This window comes from Pagrus pagrus (genome assembly GCF_965226575.1).
Source record: "Pagrus pagrus genome assembly, chromosome: 19".
NCBI classification, from domain to species: Eukaryota; Metazoa; Chordata; class Actinopteri; order Spariformes; family Sparidae; genus Pagrus; species Pagrus pagrus.
This window is the reverse complement of record NC_140203.1, coordinates 19,355,628-19,378,182: the sequence shown is the minus strand read 5'-3', so window position 1 is coordinate 19,378,182 and position 22,555 is coordinate 19,355,628. Positions and strand designations below refer to the sequence as shown.

At 40.7% G+C, this 22,555-nt stretch overlaps 2 protein-coding genes across 4 annotated transcripts in view; both read right to left on the bottom strand.

Annotated features, from left to right (window-relative positions):
- Positions 1-879: 879 nt before the first annotated feature.
- prkab1a (protein kinase, AMP-activated, beta 1 non-catalytic subunit, a) lies at positions 880-8,845 on the bottom strand. Of its 2 annotated transcripts, none has more exons than XM_084383670.1 (8): positions 8,737-8,845; positions 6,703-6,885; positions 6,420-6,589; positions 5,957-6,050; positions 5,605-5,719; positions 4,918-5,051; positions 4,628-4,696; positions 880-2,589 (listed from the first exon to the last, which is right to left on the bottom strand). In XM_084383670.1, exons 2-8 carry the CDS (start codon positions 6,850-6,852, stop codon positions 2,512-2,514), a joined length of 810 nt encoding a protein of 269 aa, XP_084239796.1. In that variant the 5' UTR covers positions 6,853-6,885; positions 8,737-8,845; the 3' UTR covers positions 880-2,511. The 2 variants fall into 2 exon arrangements, with proteins under 2 accessions (XP_084239796.1, XP_084239797.1); XM_084383671.1 differs by having other exon boundaries at positions 8,687-8,825.
- Positions 8,846-18,486: 9,641 nt separating this feature from the next.
- The window catches only part of phf24 (PHD finger protein 24), a 36,742-nt gene continuing 32,673 nt past the window's right edge, over positions 18,487-22,555 (bottom strand). For both annotated transcript variants that reach the window (XM_084383927.1, XM_084383928.1), the window contains 2 exons: positions 22,082-22,159; positions 18,487-20,018 (listed from right to left, as the gene is read on the bottom strand). In XM_084383927.1, coding sequence (XP_084240053.1) covers positions 19,922-20,018; positions 22,082-22,159 — 175 coding nt within the window. In that variant the 3' untranslated portion in view covers positions 18,487-19,921. The remainder of the gene's footprint in view (positions 20,019-22,081; positions 22,160-22,555) is intronic.

The window sequence follows — 22,555 nt, the reverse complement described above, 5'->3', positions numbered from 1 at the left end:
ATATATATATATATATATATATATATATAAAATACTATTTTTATATATATATATATGTGTGTGTGTGTGTGTGTGTGTGTATATATATATATATACATATATATATATATATATTAATAGTATTTTAACAGCTGTATGCTACAAACCACGTATGGATGTTCTGTTATGAATTTGCTTGAAGCAGCACAAGTCACTTCCTGTTATAGATATTGGCCACCTGTGCAGTAAAAGATGTTAAGTTACATTAAGGTGTACGAGACCCTCTTATGAAATATCAGGGTCCTGTTTCTAATAAATAAATTATGTGGTATCGTATTGTCATGTGAACTTGTTTCCTTTGTTACCTGATCCGGTATTTTAGGCAGCAACAACCCTACTTTTAGGAGGATCTTTTCTACCCTCACAAAAGGGATTTGTTTTTCTGTTTATCAATAACCAATTATCATGGCTGAAACTGATAATTTCATTTTTTTCTATTAAAAAAGTTCCTTTCCTGTAGTTTGTGAATATGTGAGGATATTCCAGCGCTATAATAATATGTTTTGTTAAAACTTGTAGAACTGTAAAACTTTTTCCTCTCTGAACCCCTGGAACATGTATTGCAAATTGCAATTGCATTGTATTCATGCATTTGTTGGTTAAGCATATTGTAAATACAAGCTTTACTGGTATAACAAATAGTTATAGTGATAATCACCAATTCATCAAGAAAAAAAGCAGTGTCCAATCCACTGCCTTCTACACATGGTGTCTCAATGAGGCTGACTATACACAAATATACAACATACTTTTGTATATTATGACTGTTATGACCACAGAAGTCAGCCAATTGTTGACGTAAGAGTTACAGCAAGATAAAAAAATGAGACAAACTGCATATGAATTTATAACTTAATCTTTAATACAAATGTCTGGAAATGGAAAATGTGTACACATCAGCATGGTTCAAAGGGTCAGCAACATTTTCATGATACTTCAATTTATTTAAAGGTGCAGCATTTTCACATCAATAAATCATAACCATGTTAGTTCAATCAGCAGAGGTAACACAAACAAACGAGACCTTCACTGAGGAGATTGTCAGCATCTACTGGCCTAAAGCATAGAACAAAAATAACAGACATCACGGTCTCATTTGTTAGTGGCAATTATACCAAGATACTAAATATAACAATAATACATTGATGTAAATATGTGCTACCTTCAACTTAAAACACATTCTAATCCTTCAGTGACAGACAGGACATTAACAGTGCATGTTAACTATAACCAAAAAAAAATCTTCAGCAACAGTACAACTACTGCTTGTCCCTTCATCAGTTATGTGGTTCTTCAAGTCAGAGTCACTGTTTGTCAAATCATTTTAATATTTTCTTTCCTTTTATACGTCGACATATTAATCTGAAACATGTTTTATAGAAATGCTGCTCTAAAGATTGGCAGTCATCAATGGCACGGACAAATGATGCCAGCAGGGAACAACTATTAATTTCTGGAATGTGTTTACACCATTACAAAAGAGGGAAAATCATATTACTTGTGCAAAGGTACATCAGTGTGAAGATTATTAAACCTGCTTAGACGTTCAAAAGGGTGATTATTATTCTGATACATTGTCGTGCTCTGAGTGTACATACACTGTATGCATAGTCTACTTTAAAAATAAATTGAAACATTATAGTGCAAAACTAAAAGTAATTCTAAAGTTTGTACCAAATTAATTTCTCAAAAAATAAATGGTTTTGGTCTCAACTTGTCTTGACTGGAATGGTCTTGACCACAGCACTGTAACTAACTACATAAAGACAACGAATCAAACCACATGTAGAAAAGAGAACACATCACTGAATACTTCACAAAGTATAGAAAAATATCTACTGTGTGTTGTGTGGATATTATTAAATATTCTCAAGATAAATAGGCAAATGAAAACAGTGGAGAACTACTGCAGTGCATTTTCTTTCCTTCTCTGACCTGAACATTCAGTCGTGGTTGTGCTGCTGTTGCGAGAAACACGACAGCAACCTCAGGTAGATTTTCCCAGCATTACCAATCCTCCTCGTTACATTTACGTCACAGACATGTAATTGTTTCCTGCCTCATTATTATCGCCTCTCTATGTCTACTAAGCAAAGACAGTGTTGTTGAAAACTACACAGGGCAATCAGTGAACAAATAAAGGCAGATTATGTAGGATCGGAGTGACAATCATCCTAAACAGATGTGTACAATAACCTGATACACAGTGAGTGTACAAAATATGATCTCAGAGCTGTTAACCTCTTATTAGCTTTAACCTAACCTGATATTCTCATCCAGGTGACTGTTGGCCCAAAGAATATCAGTGGTCACACGTCAACTTTCTGAGCCCTGTGTGTTAATCTACAAGTCAGCAGGTAAAAGTCATGAGCTTGAGGGAGCATGTTCACTCTCTGCACAGACGGAGGTTATATTTTGTACACTCAGTGTACAGTCAACACACTCGGACAGGATTATAAAGTCAGTCTTCAATCAGATGGGCTTATATAGTAAGGTGGTGACGTACTTCTTCTTGTAGCGATGCGTCGCACTCAGCACCATCACTCCATCCTGGGACAGAAAAACACGAAAAACTCACTTTCTAAACGAGGAAATGTATGCATACAGCTTAAATACAAGTGGGTGAATGGGAACAATGCTATCAGTCATACCATGTGCAGTGTCACCATACTGTAAACCATGAGAGATTAGTGGGAGGGTCGCCCACTAATCTCGTCCCGCTCCGCTCACTAATCCCCGTCAACAATGCGGCAATATAATATCTACCGCTACTATATTCCTGTCTACTGCTGTTAAGAAACTATTAATGGAAACCAAAGGCGTCCTTTTGTTATGTTACATTATAGGACAGCTTCACAACTTTTCAATCCTCATTTTAACTTCAGATTTGAATTGCACTTTTGCACAAAATGAGGACTGTTCAGCTCAGTTGGGGGCGTTTTATGAGGAGATCGCTGAAAGGTGAGGTGGGCGATTCGGCTCCAGAGGAAGCTTCATGTAATCTGATGAATTGCCTCCAGTGATGTCACTCAGTGGCCAAGTTAAACTGTGTGTGATGTAGGCGCAAAGTTTTGAAAGGCAAGCTACAGGTCTCACATTCTCATCAGTTCGCTGTCGACAGTTTTATAACAAATCATCAAAATTGAGAGAGCAGATTCAAAGATATCGGCTTTCATATTCCACGCTTTGTTTCTTCCTTATAAAACCCGGCGCCTACATTACCCTCAACGCAACCTAATCACTTATACCACTTTTACACAGACATTTGCATGTATACAGAGGTTTTTTAAACATGGGTTAACCCGCTAATAATCTGCAATTGCCTCTGTTCACAATGAACGGATTAAACACACTGTTTTTTCTGGAGCTGATAACGGAGGTTGCGAAAGAGTGAGGCATCTCACTTCTTTCTGATCTCTGATGACATTAAAGACATTCTAATGTGAATAATTGGTGGAGGTATTCTTTAAAAATGTCTTCATCAGTGACCCACTAGAGGGCTTTTATTGTGAAGCAGCTACAGAAGGTGCAGCCTAATTGATGGAGGTTAGCAGTTAGTTGATTGGTGTTAACTCTTGCAGTTGCTAAGGAAAGCTACACCTTTTAGCGAGCTGTTCTTGTATGAGGGGGAAAAAAAGTCATTTTAGGCTCTTATTATGCTCACACACAATCTGACTCATGTATCATATGGTATGGAAATTCAATCTATTTCATTCTGTAGAGCAAATTTCCAGACGCTCCCCTGTGTCCAATAATTGAGCTTTTAATGCATTTACACACAGGACTGTTCTGTCTGCAGTCCTCTGTTCATTTGATTATTTTGCTGAAAAAAACATGTGGCTTTCTATTAGGCTTCTTTAAGCCAAGTAAGTATGAAATGATCTAATAAGTGTGCCATTAAGCAGCATTTTTAAGAAATAAAAAGCAGTCAGCATGTTGATTTGGGAATTTTCAGGGAAACTTGGGACAACTAACAGAGCTCCAGCAGGGCCATATTTGCTGTTCTCCCACTGCCAGTGCCTCGTTTCTGTGTAACTGTTGATTACAGTTGCAAAGCTTCTGACGCCAGAGTCACTTTAAAGAGGAAGAACAAAATCCTAAAAACAAAAATTATCCTTAAAGTCAACTACTACTACTTACTATCTACCCACCTATAAACTGACATTGTTAATATTGTGTAAGCCTTCAATGAGGATCCATCAGCAGGGTAAGAGTTTAAACTCTAAGTTTCTTATATTTTGTTGTCTTTTTTTCCCCAAGTTTAGTCTGACACCACTGTTAGTATTTATAGCTTCACATGCACGTTTAGTTTGTTTTTCCTGTCACGATGTGGGAAACGGCAATTATCTGTCCTTCAGCTCCCCTATTAGCAGCTTGTTATCACTGCCAGCACCTCATAGATACAATCTGCTGTGCAAGCCTCGTGTGAGCTTGCTAGCAGCTGCAGCGGCTCACAGTTTCTGCTCAAAATGCTAACAAAGCTGGTCATTTCTCAAGTGTCACCGCAGAAAGTTTTCCCACATTTTTAGCAGCCACATGGTGCTGAAAAATAGAAAACACAGAAGTCTTCAGGCACTTGAGACCTTACCTTAATGGAAAGAGCATAGAGGTGGTTGAGCATGACGTGGTTGGGTTCTGGGAGTAATGCAGGGTCACACTGGATAGGAGAAAAAAAAAAAACAAGTTATGTGTCACGTTACTATTGAATTCTCTAGTTTCAGATACATTGCTTATCTCATCTTATAGATGCACTTTATCTATTACTAATGTTGGAATTGTTTCAAGTGTTTGTGATTTGACTATTTCTATTTGTGATCCTATTCATTTATATATATGTTTTAGAAAGTACCACAATGGCGATATCTGTGAGCTACTTACAGAGATTCCAGTGTCTTTATTGAGGATGACCTGCAGCAGGTGAGGTGGGAGTATGGGCGGAGACTTAATCTTCTCTTCCTGTTTAGGGACATAGGCATCCTGATGATAGGGCCCGGGAGGAGAGCTCGACAGGTCTAAATTAGGGACAGGAGGAGAGGCAGAGCGAGGGTGGAACAGTATGAGTGAGATCATTTTCAAACATCACACACTGTTGCTGATTTAGGAATCACTGCCTCAGCAGTAGCACTGCAAAACAAAAATGTTGCTGTTCTTCGGTTTTGATTTCTAAATGAACTCAAAGATGGTGGTAAATATTTCCAGGAGCCAAAAGAAAACCAAATAACAAAACAATAATTAACTCCACATAAAAGCTGCAATGATGAATCAATCAATCACCAGCTATTTTGATAATTGATTCATCTGTTTGAGTGATTTTTATGAAAAAAAGTTACAATTCCCTGATTCCAGCTTCTTAAATAGGAATATTTTCTGCTTTCTTTTCTTTCACTATGACAGCAAACAGCATATTTTTGGGTTGTGGACAAAACAAGACATTTGAGGACATCTGCTTGGGAGGTTTCATAGAGGGGAGGGATTCATCAGAAGGAGAATAGTCATTGGTTGCAGCGCTACTACACATCAGAGAAGCTAACAGGACTGATATGAAAAGAGTTTGTCGGCACTCACCTGACATGTCGGAGCATTTCTGCGAGTCCACCATTAGAGCATCGAACACCTCAAAGTCCGTTTTCTTCACCTGGATCACATTGTTGACTGTCCCAAGTTGACTGGTTATAACTGGCTGTGAGGAGAAAATCAAAATCACAACTGAAGCTGCACAACATGATGTCATTTCAAAACATGCAATCTACAGTAAACTTGCAGTTATGTACTGCTGGTGTAACAACAATCTCACCGTGAAAACATTATGATGATAATATTGGTTCAACAGTCAAAACAAAAGATTATTTTATTCTTGCCAGAAACTGATGATGATGATAACAGGCAGTCATATTGGAGTGTGAGAATAAGTGCTGACCTCAGCTGGGTCGTGGGTCCACTGGCCGTCCACGTAAAACTTGTACTGATGCTCCCCTTCAGGTAGATCAACGATGGCCACAAAGGTGTTCTGACTTTGACCGAGGAAGAGAGAATTTGGCACACAGGACAGTTAAAACATTACTTCTCTTTGAATATTTTACCTCATCAATAATATGTATGACATCTTGTATGTGAGCTGAATTTAAACAAAACTGGGTCCAGGAAACCATTCAGGTACCTATAGGTGACATGGCCTTTAGGCTATATGGCAATACGTTTTGAATTTTGAATATTAATTCACCCGTTTCGTTTATAAAACAACCAGCTAATTAATGGAATAAATCTTAAAAGTTGTATTTGAGCATTATTAAGCGGACAGAGAAAAAACTTCCTAAGTTAATGAGTATATAATTACAACTGACAACATGTCACGAAACATAGAGTTAAGGACAACCCCTCACCTTCTAATGAGGGGAATCTTGTTGGCCCAGTTGTTGAAGGATCCAGAGATGTAGACCTCCTTGCCATCTCCAGTCCAGCGAAAGACTGTTGGTCGGTCCAGCGTTGGTCCTTTGTCATCTGCTTCCAGGTCCTGCTGCCACGCAAGGAACTCCTCTTTCTCCATGGGAGCCTGAAATACCCATCAAGCAAGTATTATTTACACTACCTAATGTAATAATAAAAGTTAACAGGCACAACCATGACGGAAACAGATACACTGTCTCTCACAGCAGCACAACTTACTTTCATGTCTTCACCATGAAAAATATCTGCATCCTCGGGGCTGTCCATCAGGATCTTTGGCCTCTCTCCCTCCTTGGTCCCTCGGCTGTCCCTCCGCTGAGCCTTCTCCCCCTGGCACATGGCAGCCCTCTCGCTGCTCGTATTCCCCATGACTTTGTCTTCTTGTAGGCTGGTACAAGGTCACTGTGAGCAAGAGTTTTAGAGATCAACAGCAACTCAGAGAAGGCTGGACAAGATCTGACATTTTTTTCAAAATTGATCATTAACAGCTGGCAAAAACAACACAAATGGCTTTTCAGACCTCGTGAGAAAGAGAATTAGTACAGGACTAAAGTTCCTATGTAGAATGAATGCAACAGCAGAATAAGTTAACTGGTAACACATTACAAGCAGCCATGGGTCAGAAAACATGTAGAAGGACTTGGCAGGCTTATACTCCACATCTACATCCGACAGCTGAATTGAACAGGTTTTTCCACGTTGTGACTTCATAAACAATGCATACCGTATGATCATAAAGCAATCCCTGCAGCTAGAAACTGAACAGCAGTTGAAAAGTATTTTTTTTTAATGCACTGCAAGGGCACCTCCCTGCATTGTTATAGTTTCAGCAGCTTGTCATGTTAAGCTCAAAATTATTCTTACATAACGTTTCTTTCAACATGAAATGACTAGTTGAAGGACCAGTGTTTTGTTCAACACCCTATTATACAAACCACATATTTGTGGTGTTACTAATAACATTATATAACACTGTGTTTGTATCATTTTTCCTACCTTAATTTCCCTACAGTCTTGTATAATTGCAGAAACTAGAAACCTTCTGGAGATAGCACACGTCGCAATCAACACATATACTGGCTTTCATGTTTTGATCTACTTGTGTTTTTCTTACATATGCTACTGCTGCATGATATTACTAATGCAGTGTAGAAAATCAATCTGCACGGCCAGCTGCATAAGTAAGCAACAGTAACCTTGACAAAATAAAGGCAGATAATGCATTTACAGGAATGGATTACCCATTTCAAGGATGTTTAAAATCGTTGCAAAGAGTTTCATATCATTGTCAAATGAAATGAAACCAACTATCAGAGGTGACCTTGAAAAATGCTTAAGTTGTTCAAAATTGAGAAATGGCCTGTTAAATAGCAACATGGTGTCATTGAGACATTTCTTAATGATGCTATAATTATCATGCAAATAAAACTATTTGTGTCACTAATACGTAAACTTTTGATAAGTTGGCGCTGCACAAAGTGACATACTTTGGCCACTTTGGGCACTTATGGGGGGGTCGATTTGGCCTGCCAGATATTTATAGTGGTAAGAATACTACATTTAATTTGTGCCTGGCAGACACTTTGCACAGGAAGTTAGTTAGTTAAGGAAAATTGGGGTCCTAGTACCATTTTGTGCCTTCACAATACAATACAGTAAAATAGGTGCTTGCTTCTGGCCCATGGCCCAACATTAAGTTTCAGTTTTGACCCTCCAAGGGAAAAAGGTTTGGTGCCACTGGTTTCAGGTGACACAAGGAGGTGGCAGAAATTACATATTTAGTTAGCCATCATTTTGTATCAGATAAAAAGGATGTGCTTAATATTATGCAGTTTAACTGTCTGGAGTAATTGAGCTGCAATGCAACGGATTTCAACACTGTGTCAACTGTGGTGTTGACATTAGCCACCTGACCCCCAGCCAAGGCTAACGTTACGTTAGCTCATCTTAAAACCTGATATGCACGCAACTAGACTCCGCTGCTAACTCTCATGTGACTACAGCGTGACTCGCTTGTGTTTAGTGAACTGCAGGTAATCTACTTTCAGCCAGCAGTAACATTACCTCAGGTGGCTTAACGTTACTAAAGCTAACGTCAGTTAGCAGCTAGCGTCAGTGTGTTGTGCAGCCGTCCTGTTAACACTAACAGTGCTACTGGCTGCTACATGAAAGTGATATCAGTTCAAACGATGGATGCACTCACTATAAGTGCAGACAGTCGTGTTGTTTTTTTGTTTTGTTTTGTTTTTTTACCTGAGAAACGTTTGCCGTCGTAGCTTTGTGCGCTAGCTCGTCAGACCCATTTCACCGGAGCAGAAACAAAACATTTGATCACGAATCAACAAACCCGCCCCTGGGTTTCGCGCATGCGCAGTAAATAAACGCAAAACAAGGTCAACTTAATTAAAAGGACAGAATAATCACACAGTGTAGCCTGTTATTTCCACACATCGACTTATGGTTCCATGTATAATGTCTGTGGCAATACGGTAGAGTTTTTAATCATGATCGTGTTATAAAATGTATGGCCCTCTGTGATAAAGGGTGTAATTGTATCCTCTCACCACTAGATGGAAGCGTGAGTTAGTACAGTGGCAGGGTACAGTGTGGATGAAGCTCTGTTTTCATGTGAAGCTGTGACCTTAATTTCTGATGCCTACAATGTTGTTTTGTTTGTTTGTTTGTTTTTATCAAAATGATGTACATCATGGGATCTATATGAAGGTCATAGACACATACAGTCCATCTTGATTAATAAAGTAACGCGTACAGTAAGTCTTTTCAGAAATGTGAACTACTATAGACAAAGATCCAAAAAACAAAAAAACAAAAACTACAAAATCTGGAAAATTGTCACTTGTGCCAATATATAGGCAGAATATAGGCATGTTAAGGCGAATATATTGACAGAAGCACTATGTTACATGCTCCCTCTCTGCTGGCCAGGGTGTGTCACTGTGGCTGGTGATTGGCCTCTTGCCTGGCCAGGTGATACCAGTCTGGCTGATTGGGAAAATCCAATAAGAGGGGGTAGGGCACTAGGCTCTGGTCTCTCTTGCTTGCTCCTGCTCTCACTTCAGGCTACCAGTCAGCCGGTATTATGTTTTTGATTTAAGTTTAGGTGATTTGTTGTGCTAGGGTAGAGGGTTAGCCCCCAGTTCTGACGGCCCTGGTGGTGCTCTTCTTTTGTTCATTTTGGCCGGCCTATCAGTTTGTTTGTTTTTGTTTGATTGTTTAGTTGTTTTTTTTACCCTTATGTTTGTTTGCACTTTACTTAATAGATTTGCCCTCCTTTAAAACTACCACCGTGTTGTTTGTCTTGTGTTAGACCTCAGTTGGAGGGTAACACTCTACATATATGTGCATGTAATGAGCTATTTATATTGTATATTATGTAGGCTGTTTGTAACATATTGCACCATGGATCATACATTATATCTGCATTTTCTGCTAAATTTTAGTCAACTGATAGACAAAGAACACACTACAGCTTTGTGCCAGTCTTGACATTTACTGAGTTCGCCCAGCGATGAGACATGCAGGGAATGAGTGCAACTTGCCATTCAGACAAAAGGTCTCTCTGAGCGGCCTTTGAACTGTTGAGGATCAGCTGTAATGGTGCCTTTAAAGGTTACCTTCTCAAACTTTGTCAACTGAGTTCTGCAGTGCCTCAAAAGTCACACTCATTATGGATGAAATGATGCAGCAAATCATTAATTGTTATGTCAGGCAGCCCGATCTGATCCTGTGACGGTGCCAAACCTCCGACAGCTGCTGCGGCCACATTTTCCCTGAGCAGGGCTGTTGTGCCAGCTCACCTGTCAGTAGATGAAGCACATATTTTGAATTGTCTTGGCAGGAAAAGCAGAATATTAACAGTCAAATCACTGTCCTGTCAGTGACACCTAATGGAGTGTAGCCTGATCATCTCATTAGCTACACCTGTGCTGGACCAGTTTAAATGTCTGTTTGTTGTTTTTTTTTTTGTATTTTCCACTTGTTGTTTGAGGATAAGGGTGAGTTTTCTTTCCCCCTCATGGGAAACAATTTAGTGCCTTCTTTTTCTGTACTCTCTGGCAGAGTCATGTTGCGCTGCAGCTAAAGCTCAAAAAAAGTCTGTTCATCTTTGTTTAGTCCCCTCGCTCCCATTTCCCATCTACACCAATTCTCTTTTTCCTCAAACTTCGACACACATTTAATACCACTAACGATGTGCGCTCCCAATCAGGACTCCGACCTCATCCGTACTCAGGGGGGGCAGCGAATGCTGGAGGCCTTGGCACATAACGAGGAGCTAAATAAAAATGTGTCCAGCAGAGATGTGAGGTTAGCGTTCCCTGCACCATTTTAAAAACAGAAGAACGCACATCTCACAAGGCCCCATTATCTGCAATGTCACAGCAGACGCAGCCCCGAATTATTGGCTCGGTCACAGTTGATTGCGGCACACAGATGTCGGTCCACACCGGGTGTTCAATTACAGAGATTTAATTTTTCCCTCCACAGCCTTTACGCCTTGTCATAAACAGTGCATCATGTTGTGAGAAAATCATTGAGAAATGTCAAAACAACAAGTTATTGTGTGATGCAACATTTTGAGTTGATGAGAGACGATGCATGCAGTACTACACTTTCACCAGAACACTTCAATATTTAATCGAATTCGAGTTTTGCGATCCAAGAGCCATCTTAGACGATCATCCTGGAACCAGACGGCTGTAATTGGCTCACGACGGCTTATAGGAGACTGAGTGGGCTCCGAGGATGGATGAAGTTTGGCCTGACTGGTGGAGGTGGGATGTGATGTTTTTCGCTCGCATGCGGAGGTGGATTTAAAAATGGATCAGAGCGATGGAGTCGGATGCTATAGCGGCGCGTTGTTAGTTTTGATGTGTTGTAAATGTTGACGTGTCAGTTGGCAACGTTAGACAGAGCGACGACTGAAGTGGGAGCGGGTCGACCCTGATACTGCATCATTGTGTGACTTTGAAAGCCGTCTTCTCTTGTGCCAAGCAGACTAAAGCCAAAGCCCGAACCTGGGGAGCTCTCTCCCTCATTAGAAATCCTATATCAGCTCACGGACCTCTGATGAACTCCGTGATGTGACTGATGCGCTGACATTTTACTGTGGCTCCACTCTGGCAACGCTCCCCCTGAGCCATGGCCACACTGCCACTGTTGTTTACCATTACTCATCCCTGCTGAGTGAAGCCATCACACAGCAGCGGGCAGCCGCACCGCAGCGCATCGGCCAGCAGCTGGCCCTGATACACTCTCTGTACACAAGCCAGATAACCTTTATACTGAGCTCCTCTGGATGACACGAGTGGGGGTGATGACTCACACTTGTTGCCTTGGCACTCTTACAAGCTCACATCTGTGAGGGCAACACAACTTGGCACTCTTGTTTTTGTGTGTTTCCTGTGTGAAACATTGCATGACAACTTGTTTTAGTAAAGAAATTTGAACAATATTGAGCAGGATCGCCTTTCTTTTCAGGCTTAAAGGATGCATTGAGTGTTGGTCTGTACTTTTCTTACTGTTAACAAACTCCACGAAACCAAAGACGACAACGTCTCCGTGCTTTCTGACTTCCCTAGCCTACATGTGGACCCAGCCTCATCGGTTCTAAGGACAGGAACAGGAAGATACTTCAGGAGCATAGGGTAAACAAAATTTGACGAACCCTTGAATTCACCTTTATTGATTACTTACATCAAGACAATTATTTTTTTGCCTTGCAAGTTTTCTGATATTGCATTTTTAAATGTGCAAATGAGGCTGTCTAATTAAATATGTACAGCAGATACTGATTTGCTTACATTTCCAGAACAAAAATCCAAACTATAATAAACACACCTACATGTGTATTTGGTTATTTTCTAAGAAACTATTCTTGAGTTTGAGTTTAGAAAATGCACTGCTCTGACTCATGGTGCAGCATGCACTAGTAACTAGTAACTAAAGTTATTACATAATTAAATATATGCAGGGAGTAAAAAGTCTCTCTCTCGGTATGTACCGCTTGTAATAAGCTGAAACTTTGGCTGGTAGTTGTTAGTAGAATCAAATCACTTTCAATGGGATTTGTTGACCATGACAACAATGTACATCATCAGTCTTATCCTCTAACAGCAAGGCCTTTATTTAACTCCTGAAAACATGGCGTACTATATTGTACAGGGACAGGGATTTCAAAACTCGTCAGTTTAGGTTGTCTGGGACTTCCACGGTGTTTGCTTTAAAGCTCGACTGGTCAATTGGCCTTAAATCTTGTCAGGATTTTCTGCGGTCGAGTAGACTTTTAAATTAACTGGAACAACTTTGCTGAATAGATGGTTCCACTGGCGCCGTCCGTCAGCATGAGTTATACACACCGCTGCTGCTGAATCACGTCTGTGCAAAAGTTCTGCCGAACAGAACGTAAAGAACTGTCTGCTCGCTAGACAACAAATCAATATACTCTGTAAATACAGGTTAAAGCTAAAGATTGTGGTGTCCAAGGTTAACTATTTTTTTTTATTAAAGAAGGATTCATCCTTAAACCTCGACAGTGGCTTGGAGATGCAATGTGCAAAGGGAGAGCAACTGGGCTTGGTAGAAAGATGTTCGATGTTTTTAGAAATGTCTTGAATAAAAGTAAATTAGTGATGACATGAAAAGAAACAGAGAGAAGAAAGGGGACTTTTCTTTTAACCTTTTCTAATGAATCTTTCACTGCTTTGCAACTTTTTGATGAACCCTATAAAGGGACACGAGGACTTAATCATAAGCTGCGCGTCCCCGATGACATGACGGCTGCTTGACACAACCTTCCTCATTAACCCGGTGATTTGTGAGACTGTTTGGGTGGGACCAATCCAGAGGCTCGAGTTTCACATTTGACTCAGCGTTTAATGTAGCAATTAGCCCGGTCAAGAACATTATCAGCGAATCTGTTATGAAACAATTACATAACATCCTCGCCTAAATGATTTCTCTCCCACACACGCTGTCTCATCCTTTTGTCCTGTTATCTCTATTTCCTGTTGTGTCTCTCTCTATCTCTCCCTGTCTTACTCGCTCCGATGCTTACCGTTTGACCTTCAGTTCGGTGTTTGGGGAGACGCTACCGCCGGACTCTTTGTTTTTACTGACAGATAGAAAAGTAACACAAGCCTCAAGGAGGCACAGGCTTCACAGCTACACGGTGTGACTCTACAACAAGCCTGCTTTCTTTCTCTTTTTTGACCGGTTTCAACTTGTTAAAGCTCGACGGGCAAGTCAAGGAAAGGCACTGTTCAAACCGCAGTTTGTGTCCAACCCTCTCTCTTTGCAAACCTCTTAGTGAGAAGGTGACCTCTTGGTGCTGTAGGAGACGATCCTTTTTTATTCCAACCGTCGGCAGGTGAAAGGTCCAGTGGCCATAATGCCTCTTGTCCTCTCGATGTAAGCTTGAGCTAGACACTCAGCTCCTATCTGCTACAGTATTGCCACCCTCTTGAATTTCATAGCGCATGTTTGAGATTGTATGGGTGTTCAGGAAAAGCCCTTTGCCCCGCTGTGGAATGTATAATCTGTGCAATCACACTTGGCGGAGCAGCGGTTCATTCATGCAATGTTTTCTGCTCCAGCCACTTGGAATACAAAGCAGACGGCGATCAAAGTGAGGGAGCCGGCTGAATTTAAACAAGTGTGAATCCAGTGCTGCTTTAGTGCCACTGGAATCGTCCGGCTGACAGAGGCTTGTGTCAACCGACATGAAGCTAGCAGATTTGATCAGGTGTAGCTATAGCATTAAGTCATGCTGCCCTGTGAACTATTGCTGCGTTTTGGCCGTTCACACGACAGCACCGATTTTGGGGCCTAAAAAATGCAAACTTTTGAAACCAGGTCCCAAAGTGTATCTTTCAAAAACGCCACCCCTACTGTCATCGTGTAAACTGGCAAAACGCGGATCCTGTGAAAACAGTGACGTCACGGCCCCACTTTGTGCATGTGTATTGTGTTTTCAGTCAAATAGCCATGCGAGAGTAGGAGGACAACAATAATGGTGTTCTGTAGAAGAAAGCGTTGGTGTTATGTTTCATTATAAAGTTACACAGCCAGCTACTGGCCTGGCCTCGTTTTTCCATTTCTGCGTGCACAGGGATCATCTTCGAATTGATGCCATCTCACACGGAACTTTTTTAAAACGCAACGGAAATGCTTTTCCGTTTTTAGCGAGACGTGGCCTGAGTTGGCTGGAAAAACTGACTTCTTAGAGTGGAAATGGACAAGTTTTCCCCCCAGCGTTCCAAGAGGTACTGTTGGCAGTGTATTCCTCAGAGTAGCAACTAAAAACAGCCAGCAGGATAAAATGTGAGTTTTTTCGTTCATTTAGTTTATAATGGAGATGTGAAAACAGATAGGAATGGAGCCAGGCTGCCAGCCGAGCTGGATCACCAGCCAGCTTCATTTTCCAGGGAGGTTTCGTGCCCGGGAGAAGACAGTGAAGGTTGACAGGAAACCAGTCTTAGAGCCAATGGTGTCCATTATTTTACTGCCATTGCATTGTGCTATCATCAACATTTTCTTCATAATGACGCGTTAAAGCAAGAAACTTGTATTTGCCAGTTTAATGTTTACAGCTGATTTGTTGCAAAACAATACAAACAATTAAATACACATAAATAAACAGTGAATTTAAGGAGAAAGGGACTAAATACTAGGGAAATATCTGTCCAGGCAGCAAGATACTATTACAAGAAGTAAGTCGGTGCAGACTAGAAATAAGAAGGATCAGACTTTCAGCACATAATACTTAATTCGAGTGCTAATACTTAATCCAAATTTTGACACAATAAAGTAGAACCAAATGTCCAACCCAGGATCCAAACCCATAACCTTATACTGTAGCTAAAAGTCATATTTACTAACCAGGTGCCACCGTGCCAACTGACAACTGCTAAGGTGGCTTTAGTGATACATACGTCGCTCAGAGGGCCGACCGCTTTCACCCAGACTGAAGTATCTCGTCAGCTATATGGTGGATCTCCATGAAATGTTGTACAGACATTAACGGCCCTCAGAGGCAGAAGCTCAATGACTCTGATGATCCCCTGACTTTTCCTCTGGCGCCACCAGCTGCTCAAAATGTCAATTTGTCCAAAAAAACAACCTTTAAAACTAATGTCATTCCAATCAGTGTTCATTGCGCTTTGTGTTCGGTACTCTAAGCAAATGTGACATACTAGTGCTTGAAATAAATCTTCTAGCCTTGAAGTGGATGTTTTATGTGTCCCAAGTTAAAAATAACTCAAAGACAAAGTTTCTTATCAAGACACGGCAAGTGGCATTTACTTGAATTAAGTCAAATTTGAAAATTCTCATTTGAAAGCACTAGAAAATCCATTGAGACTAAAAACAACTTGATGTTTAATCTAAATATAATATTATTACATTACATTAGATCTTCAGTTTTTAAGGTGACAGGGTAAAATATGAACACGATGGCTAATGACGAAAAGCTCATACTTGCCAACATTGGGTTGTGAAAAATAGGGAGATTTTTTTCCTCGGTGTATCGGCCCAAGGAATAAGGTTCCTTCGCAAGGTGTGCGTATAAATTGTCATCATTTCTTGCCTTGTATTTTAAACCTGATGAAGGAACCTTGTTCTGAAAATGTTGTTTCTTTGATATTCAATAAATGATTCTGTTTACCATTGAGGACAATGAAAAAATTAGCAGTTTTAATTGTTGAAATTAGTACCAGAAGGCTAAATAATAAGGCGGTTACACTGCAATGCATTTAGAACGCAGTATTTGTGCTAGCATGCTTCATCAAATCATTTTTCCCGCCGTGCTCCACATTAAAATCAACATGGCAAGCCTTACAAAACGCATGGTGGGTACTTCACCGGCTGGCTCTAATCCAGGGGAAGGTCTCGGTCCACGCTGTGTTAAATCTGGACGCATATTTCTTTTTTTCTTTTTCAGTTTCTCGTTTCTTTGGCGGAGTGTCAGGTGTCAGTCTTTCTCTGACTCTATCCATCTCTGTCAACTACCAGCGAGTGACTTCTTCTTATTATTACTTTCCGGCAGTATCAACGCTACTTGGCGTATCACTGCCTCCAGCGAGTGACTGAGTCACGTCACCGGCTTGCCTCATACGCGCAGGCAGGCCAGGGTTGCCAGATACTGCGTCAAATCCCCCACAATCTTACTTGTTTCCTTCACTGTAAAATCGGGAGATTAACGGGAGAAATTACTGACCGGGAGCATCGCGGGAGATAGGGTTAAAAATCGGGAGTTTCCCGCGTGAATCGGGAGAGTTGGCAAGTATGAAAGCTACAAGTCAAAATGTCAGCGTCCTCATCAGCTGAAGATCGATGTAGAAGACAGTGAAGTAAACAAAGAGCGTACACACTGTATATTGTGTATTGCGGGGCAAAGCTAGGTAGCCCGAGTTTAAGTACAGAATAAAAGCAGAATTCAAATGTTATTTGTTTTAACTGAACTCTGGGATGGTTTGGATGCCCACAGGCAACACAGTGGTTTGATTCACGATGTAATGTTTGTGTGTTCACACTGTAAGCTCTGCTTTCCACGAGAGAAAAGGATTTGGGGATGAGTACCTGGTGTGTTTGGCAAACTCTACCTAATGCAAGTTTTGCTGGATTTCCTGGAGCAGGGAGAACGAGGAGCAGGACAGAGGCTCTCAAGGATTAATGTTTTCCATTTCCATGTAACAGAAACTTTAATAAACCTCCCTGCTCTTTAGTATCTATAAATACAGACGTCTAAATACTATATGGAGTAAAATACGTGCTGATAAATGGTTAGTTAGAGCTGGGAGATAATTCAATACAAATCTTTACAGACCATATCCCGACACAGTCTCTTTTTCAGATCGTCAAATACTGATGCTGGCTTGGTGGCCAGTTCCCTCTGATGTCACGGTGGGCAGCTTGAATGCTGAAATAATGATACACTGCTGTGTTCCAGGTTGCAATCCATATAAACATGGGAGATCTGACACATTTTAACATTTCACCACTCCCTGATTGATGAGTAAATGAAAAGATGACCGACAGTGAAAATCTGGAGGGACATCAGGCCATAATTCACAGTAAAATAACATATTTTATAGCCCATTAGCTCATGTTAGCACTCAAAAACATTACTGTTTTACATCTTTCACTTCCAGGCTTTAGTAAATGTGTCAAATATGTCTATTGATACTTAAGAATTAATTCACATCTTTACAATCAAACAGTTATAGTAGCTATAGGAAGTACAGTAGTTGAATGCTAACGTGAGCTGACTTCTGATAGAAGCTAATGTGATATCAAATATGTCGTTTTAAGGTGCAATATGTAAGAGTTTAAGATGAAAACACTAAAAATTAAACACAAATTATTAACAGAATGTGAAGGAATAACAGTTTTGACGTCACAATGTTGCAATGTATCTACTGAAGTTAGCGTGCTAATCTGCTAGCCCCGGCGTTAACGCCACCATTCCCCTGGTGCTCCCAACTCCCAGTCTGTACTGGTAGCTGCACGGCTGACTAATTTACTAATGGCAGCTACAGTTTGCAGCAGTTAGCGGCTACTCTGGTGGAAAAACTCCCCCCTATTTGTTTTGAATATAAACTTGACAGTTGGCTGATTGTTATATACTGCAACTTTAAGGAGACCCAAAACATGATCTTTTGCTAACTCTAACTAGGTGGTTTTTGTGCCTAAACCTAACGAGAGAAGAGTTTTGATCACAAGATAAAATTGAAGCTAAAGAAAAGTAAAGTAGCAACATAAAGAAATGCAGTTTCATCATACATGCACCTGCGGTTTGCAGGAACATACACTGGCAACATTTATTCTGGTGATTGCCTTGCTTGCTAAACCCAAAGCAATTGAAACTGCTCAAGTCAAAGTATGAATATTTTGATATATTACATGCATATATTTTTTCTTATCAGTTTCTTATAGGTATTAATAAACACACATGAGAAAAGACACAAACCCATGATTCTCAGGAAGTAGAGTAAATGCCATGCATTTATTTCAGCGCTGTGACACATCCCTCAGACAGTCAAGATTCATGTCATAACCATACTTTATTCACTAAGAGGACCTGGCATCGACCCTTCGTTACATGGCATAAACACTACATGAAGTTCTACTCGTTACAGTATGTTTCCAGTGAGCCTATGGGCAGTTTCATGTGCATTTACATAGTCGTGTAACCTGTAACTTCATAGAATTCCCGTCACATTTTCTTTAATGGTTCTGCTTATTAACAAAGGACAAACGTCTGCACCACATCTCCCGTTGTCTTTGAGTAATTCATTACAGCGGTTATGTCACACAGTCGTCCATCTACATCTCATTTCCACAGTGAAAATAATGACACTTGAGCAGAAGGGGCGGGTGTCTCCACCTTCTCCAAGTGCAGCTCTGAGCACGACAGGAACAAAATGTACTATATGGCAGTATATACACATCACCTACAAGGTTAGCTTTCATTAACGTTACTTCACATCCCTTTTCACAGTTAGTACGTCAGAAGAACATTGATTTTTTTGAATGAGAATGGGGAAAACAGAGGATATAGAATGGGGGGGAAACAGAGGATATATCAGAGGATACAGGAATAAATACAGCGTTTTAATGCATTACAATAATTCATACTGGTGTGAATAGCAGTTCTCATATAATATTATGTATGCAGATAGCCTTCATTCCTGTTTGGTATATGTTCCGCTAATGGCAGCTGCAGGGTTAATCTCCTCCCAGAAAGAAGCCTATCCAGTCGTCAAAGAGTACCAATAATGAATTTGCATGTGCCTCCGTGTAGTGTGATTAACAACTTTGATGGTGAATAACACAATCCCGTTACAGTAGCATGACAGAGCTATTATTAGGACATCATGAGGCCCAAAGGAACAAATGCTTGAAAGAGTAGCAGCCTGTCACACTAATGTACCCGCATGGAGAGGTTGCGTTATGAAGCTGGGGGGCCGTGGAGTGTTGTGTCATTTAGTACAGAGTGTGAGCGTCCTAGGAGCTTGTCTGATTGTATGCACAAACTATACACTCAAAAAGTTTTAGAAATATCCCTGACTGACTATTCGTGAGTGGGCGGGTTGTCTCCCTCGTCCTATCCCTCACATTTGTAGGAAGCCGTCGGGTTTTTGGAGTTGGGACCTGTGACAGCTGCTGTCACTTGCGTCGTCGGTGTGTCAGTCAGCGTGTGTGTTGTCAGTGTTGTGGGTTTTCGAGGTGACGCAGAGGAGGAGAGATTCTGTCGATGGCTTGATCTGCTGTCGCTCAGCGCTCCATCCAGTTCGCTCAGTTGCCTTGCTCGTGTCGTCGTGTCATCACGTCCGTCTTCCTCCGCTCATCTGTTGACAGTAGGGCTCATCCTCTATCTCTCTCTCCCTCTCTCTGCGGGGGTGCAGTGGAGGGTCCTGGACTATAGAGGCAGGCGGATGTGCATGGCAGAGCTATTGGGGCGCGCAGCCAAAATGTAGATGGCACTCTCCTTTAAAAAGTCTGCCCAGGTCACAGGCCTGTTGAGTAAAGAGAGGATTAATTTACAAGACAAACTGTTTGCAATTATTTGTCTTCTCAGTGTTTGAATATAATTATGGGTATGGATAAGGTTGCAAACTGAAGGCAAGTTTAGGGTCATGAATCATGAATCAGGAACAACATGCTCTCACTCTCGACTTGTCAACTACTGCAGCTTTGGTCAAGCTTCTAACCATGATGCTCTCCTTCCACGTCTAGCATCCTTTTTGCACATGAACAGCTTCCATGGTCAAGTCAAATTAGCAAACACTGACAAACATTTCACATATTATGAGTTTAGAACTGTTAATGTTGTGAAACAGTCGCACTTTGGTTAGGTTTAGGCACCAAAACTACTTCCTAATTCCCATCTTCCTCCTGGTGTGATCTCCCCTTGCTCTTTATACTACCACCATAGAGGAGTGCCTTGAGAAGTGATGCAGCTGAAGTGATGATGGGGTATATACAATGTTATGGTGTTTCAAAGCTGTTGTATTTGATGTGTTAGGAGTAAGAATAGGCCAAACACACACAATTGGGGATGATATTGGAAAAAGCTGTTGTTTGTTATAGTCTCTATATTTTCCTTACTGTCAACAGATCCCATGAAAAGACCAAAACCAACACTGAGCTGAATCTAGAAACAAGAATTTTCTCTTTAGTCAGAGCCAAAAGCAGCTTATTCCTCTGTCCCATCCATTGTTGTCCAAAAACTATTAAAATGACATCAGTGAGAGAGCCACACTGCTGCACTGGGTGAAATGGGTCAAATGTGTTTTTGGGCCGAAAATAGTCCCTAATAAATGTATTGTTTACTCTGGTTTGAGTGCTATTTGTGAAAAACTACAATGCACAGCTGTTTTATAGAATTACATTGGCTTAAAAAAAAATTAGGTAAATATCTGTGACCAACTCCTGATGTATGTCTTCATAGCAACAACAAGGCTCCCACACCTTTTTAAACATCAAATCCAAGGACCAAACACAGCACAGTTGGAGACACAGATCAAGGTTAATCACTGCTACAACAATGATCATTTCTGTAATGAGAATCAGCAGGCTTTACAGAAGCTTGCAGACGCCAATTAAAAAGAGAGAGAGGCTTGATATGTGGACAATTCCCAATTGTGCTGCTGCTGTGAGTGCTGGACACGTGCAGACAGCACAGTGTAGCCTATTAAGTAACATTATGTAAAAAAACGTCTTTTTACATGTGTCACTTTTCAAAAACTTTCAAGGTTTTCAAGGGACCTGTGAACCCTGGAATGAATGGCCTCGGACACGTTGTTCGTTTTGGTCTTTTCAAGGAATTTTACACCATTTTACAAAGCAATACAGTTACCATGCACTACATATTTTGTTAATGTTATTAGAGTAACTATCTCGCCTCTGCTCCACAGTAATTTGTCTCATGCTGCTTTGAAAATTCAGTTCTGAAAAACAGCCTTTGTCAGACATCGGTCTAAGCATGTTCTGCCAATTAGTATTCAACTTATTAAGACTCTCTCGTGTAGCTGTCTTTGTAGCTGTGCTTCCCTGTGGTCTCCTCCCAAAGTGCTGGTGCATTAGCTGAAATTATTGCAAAATTTTGTAATATGACGTGAAGTAAAGTCTCAAAAGTCACGACATGTCAAAGAGGACTTCATTATTTGGTAGCAGTTAGAAAGTTGAGCTCGAGGTCATTTGCAGGGGCAGCCAAGCCTGAGGCAGGAAGGTCGTCGCAGTCCGTGCTGCAGTCTTCTGGGTCGCATTGTGTCACTCAAAATTAATCCCGCTGTTGCTGCCCATGAGGTACTTACTTCAGGGGACCCATTCCGGGGTCACGACAGCCACATGTGCGCTGGTCTAGTGGAAAAAATCTGGACTTATTCTAACAGGGTGAACAAGTTTATGTAAATTTTACTGCTCAAGGGAGCGTGCAGACCTATGAAGCCTGTTAGATGTAGGAACCCGTGAGAAGACAGCTACATTTGTGTTGCAAGCCTGTTACATTAAAAGGTGTTTATAATAATTTTGTAACCTGCCAAACACACACTCGCTAAAAATATAAGAGAAGACAAACCTGCTTTCATCAGTCTTGCTCCTTTCACTGCCAGAGCTGGCTGGGCTGCTCTCACATATGGGGCCAACATGACTTATACTGTTCCAGAGGACAAAGGAAAAAAACAGACAGAAAAGTACAAGTTAGCAGGCATAGTGGTGGTACCTCACTTGAAAACCTGCATTTTACTTTGTAATGTATGTGAAGAACTGTCACTTTCTAAACACTTTTGCCAAAAAATGTCCAGGAGATCCTGTAGAACCTGTTATATGTTATAATATATATATATCAAATGGCATTTAAATTAAAGATAATCTAACAAACTTAAATGAAATTTAGGCAACAAGTCTTTTCAGGGCTGTGCTGTCATCAGACAATAGTAAACATCAATTTCGGAAGAAAAAGGACACTGACAGCCAAAAGCCTTTGCTCCATTAAACAAATTTTAATTAATTTCATTAATCTCCATCAACGCCTCATGTTTTGATGACATTC

Coding starts and splice junctions, on each gene's coding strand:
- prkab1a (XM_084383670.1), bottom strand. CDS start 6,852: ATGGGGAATACGAGCAGCGAGAGGGCTGCCATGTGCCAGGGGGAGAAG. Junction 5,720..5,956: donor GGACCCACGACCCAGCTGAG/GTCAGCACTTAT, acceptor TTCTCCTCACAG/CCAGTTATAACCAGTCAACT. Junction 4,697..4,917: donor ATAAAGACACTGGAATCTCT/GTAAGTAGCTCA, acceptor TCTCCTATCCAG/TGTGACCCTGCATTACTCCC.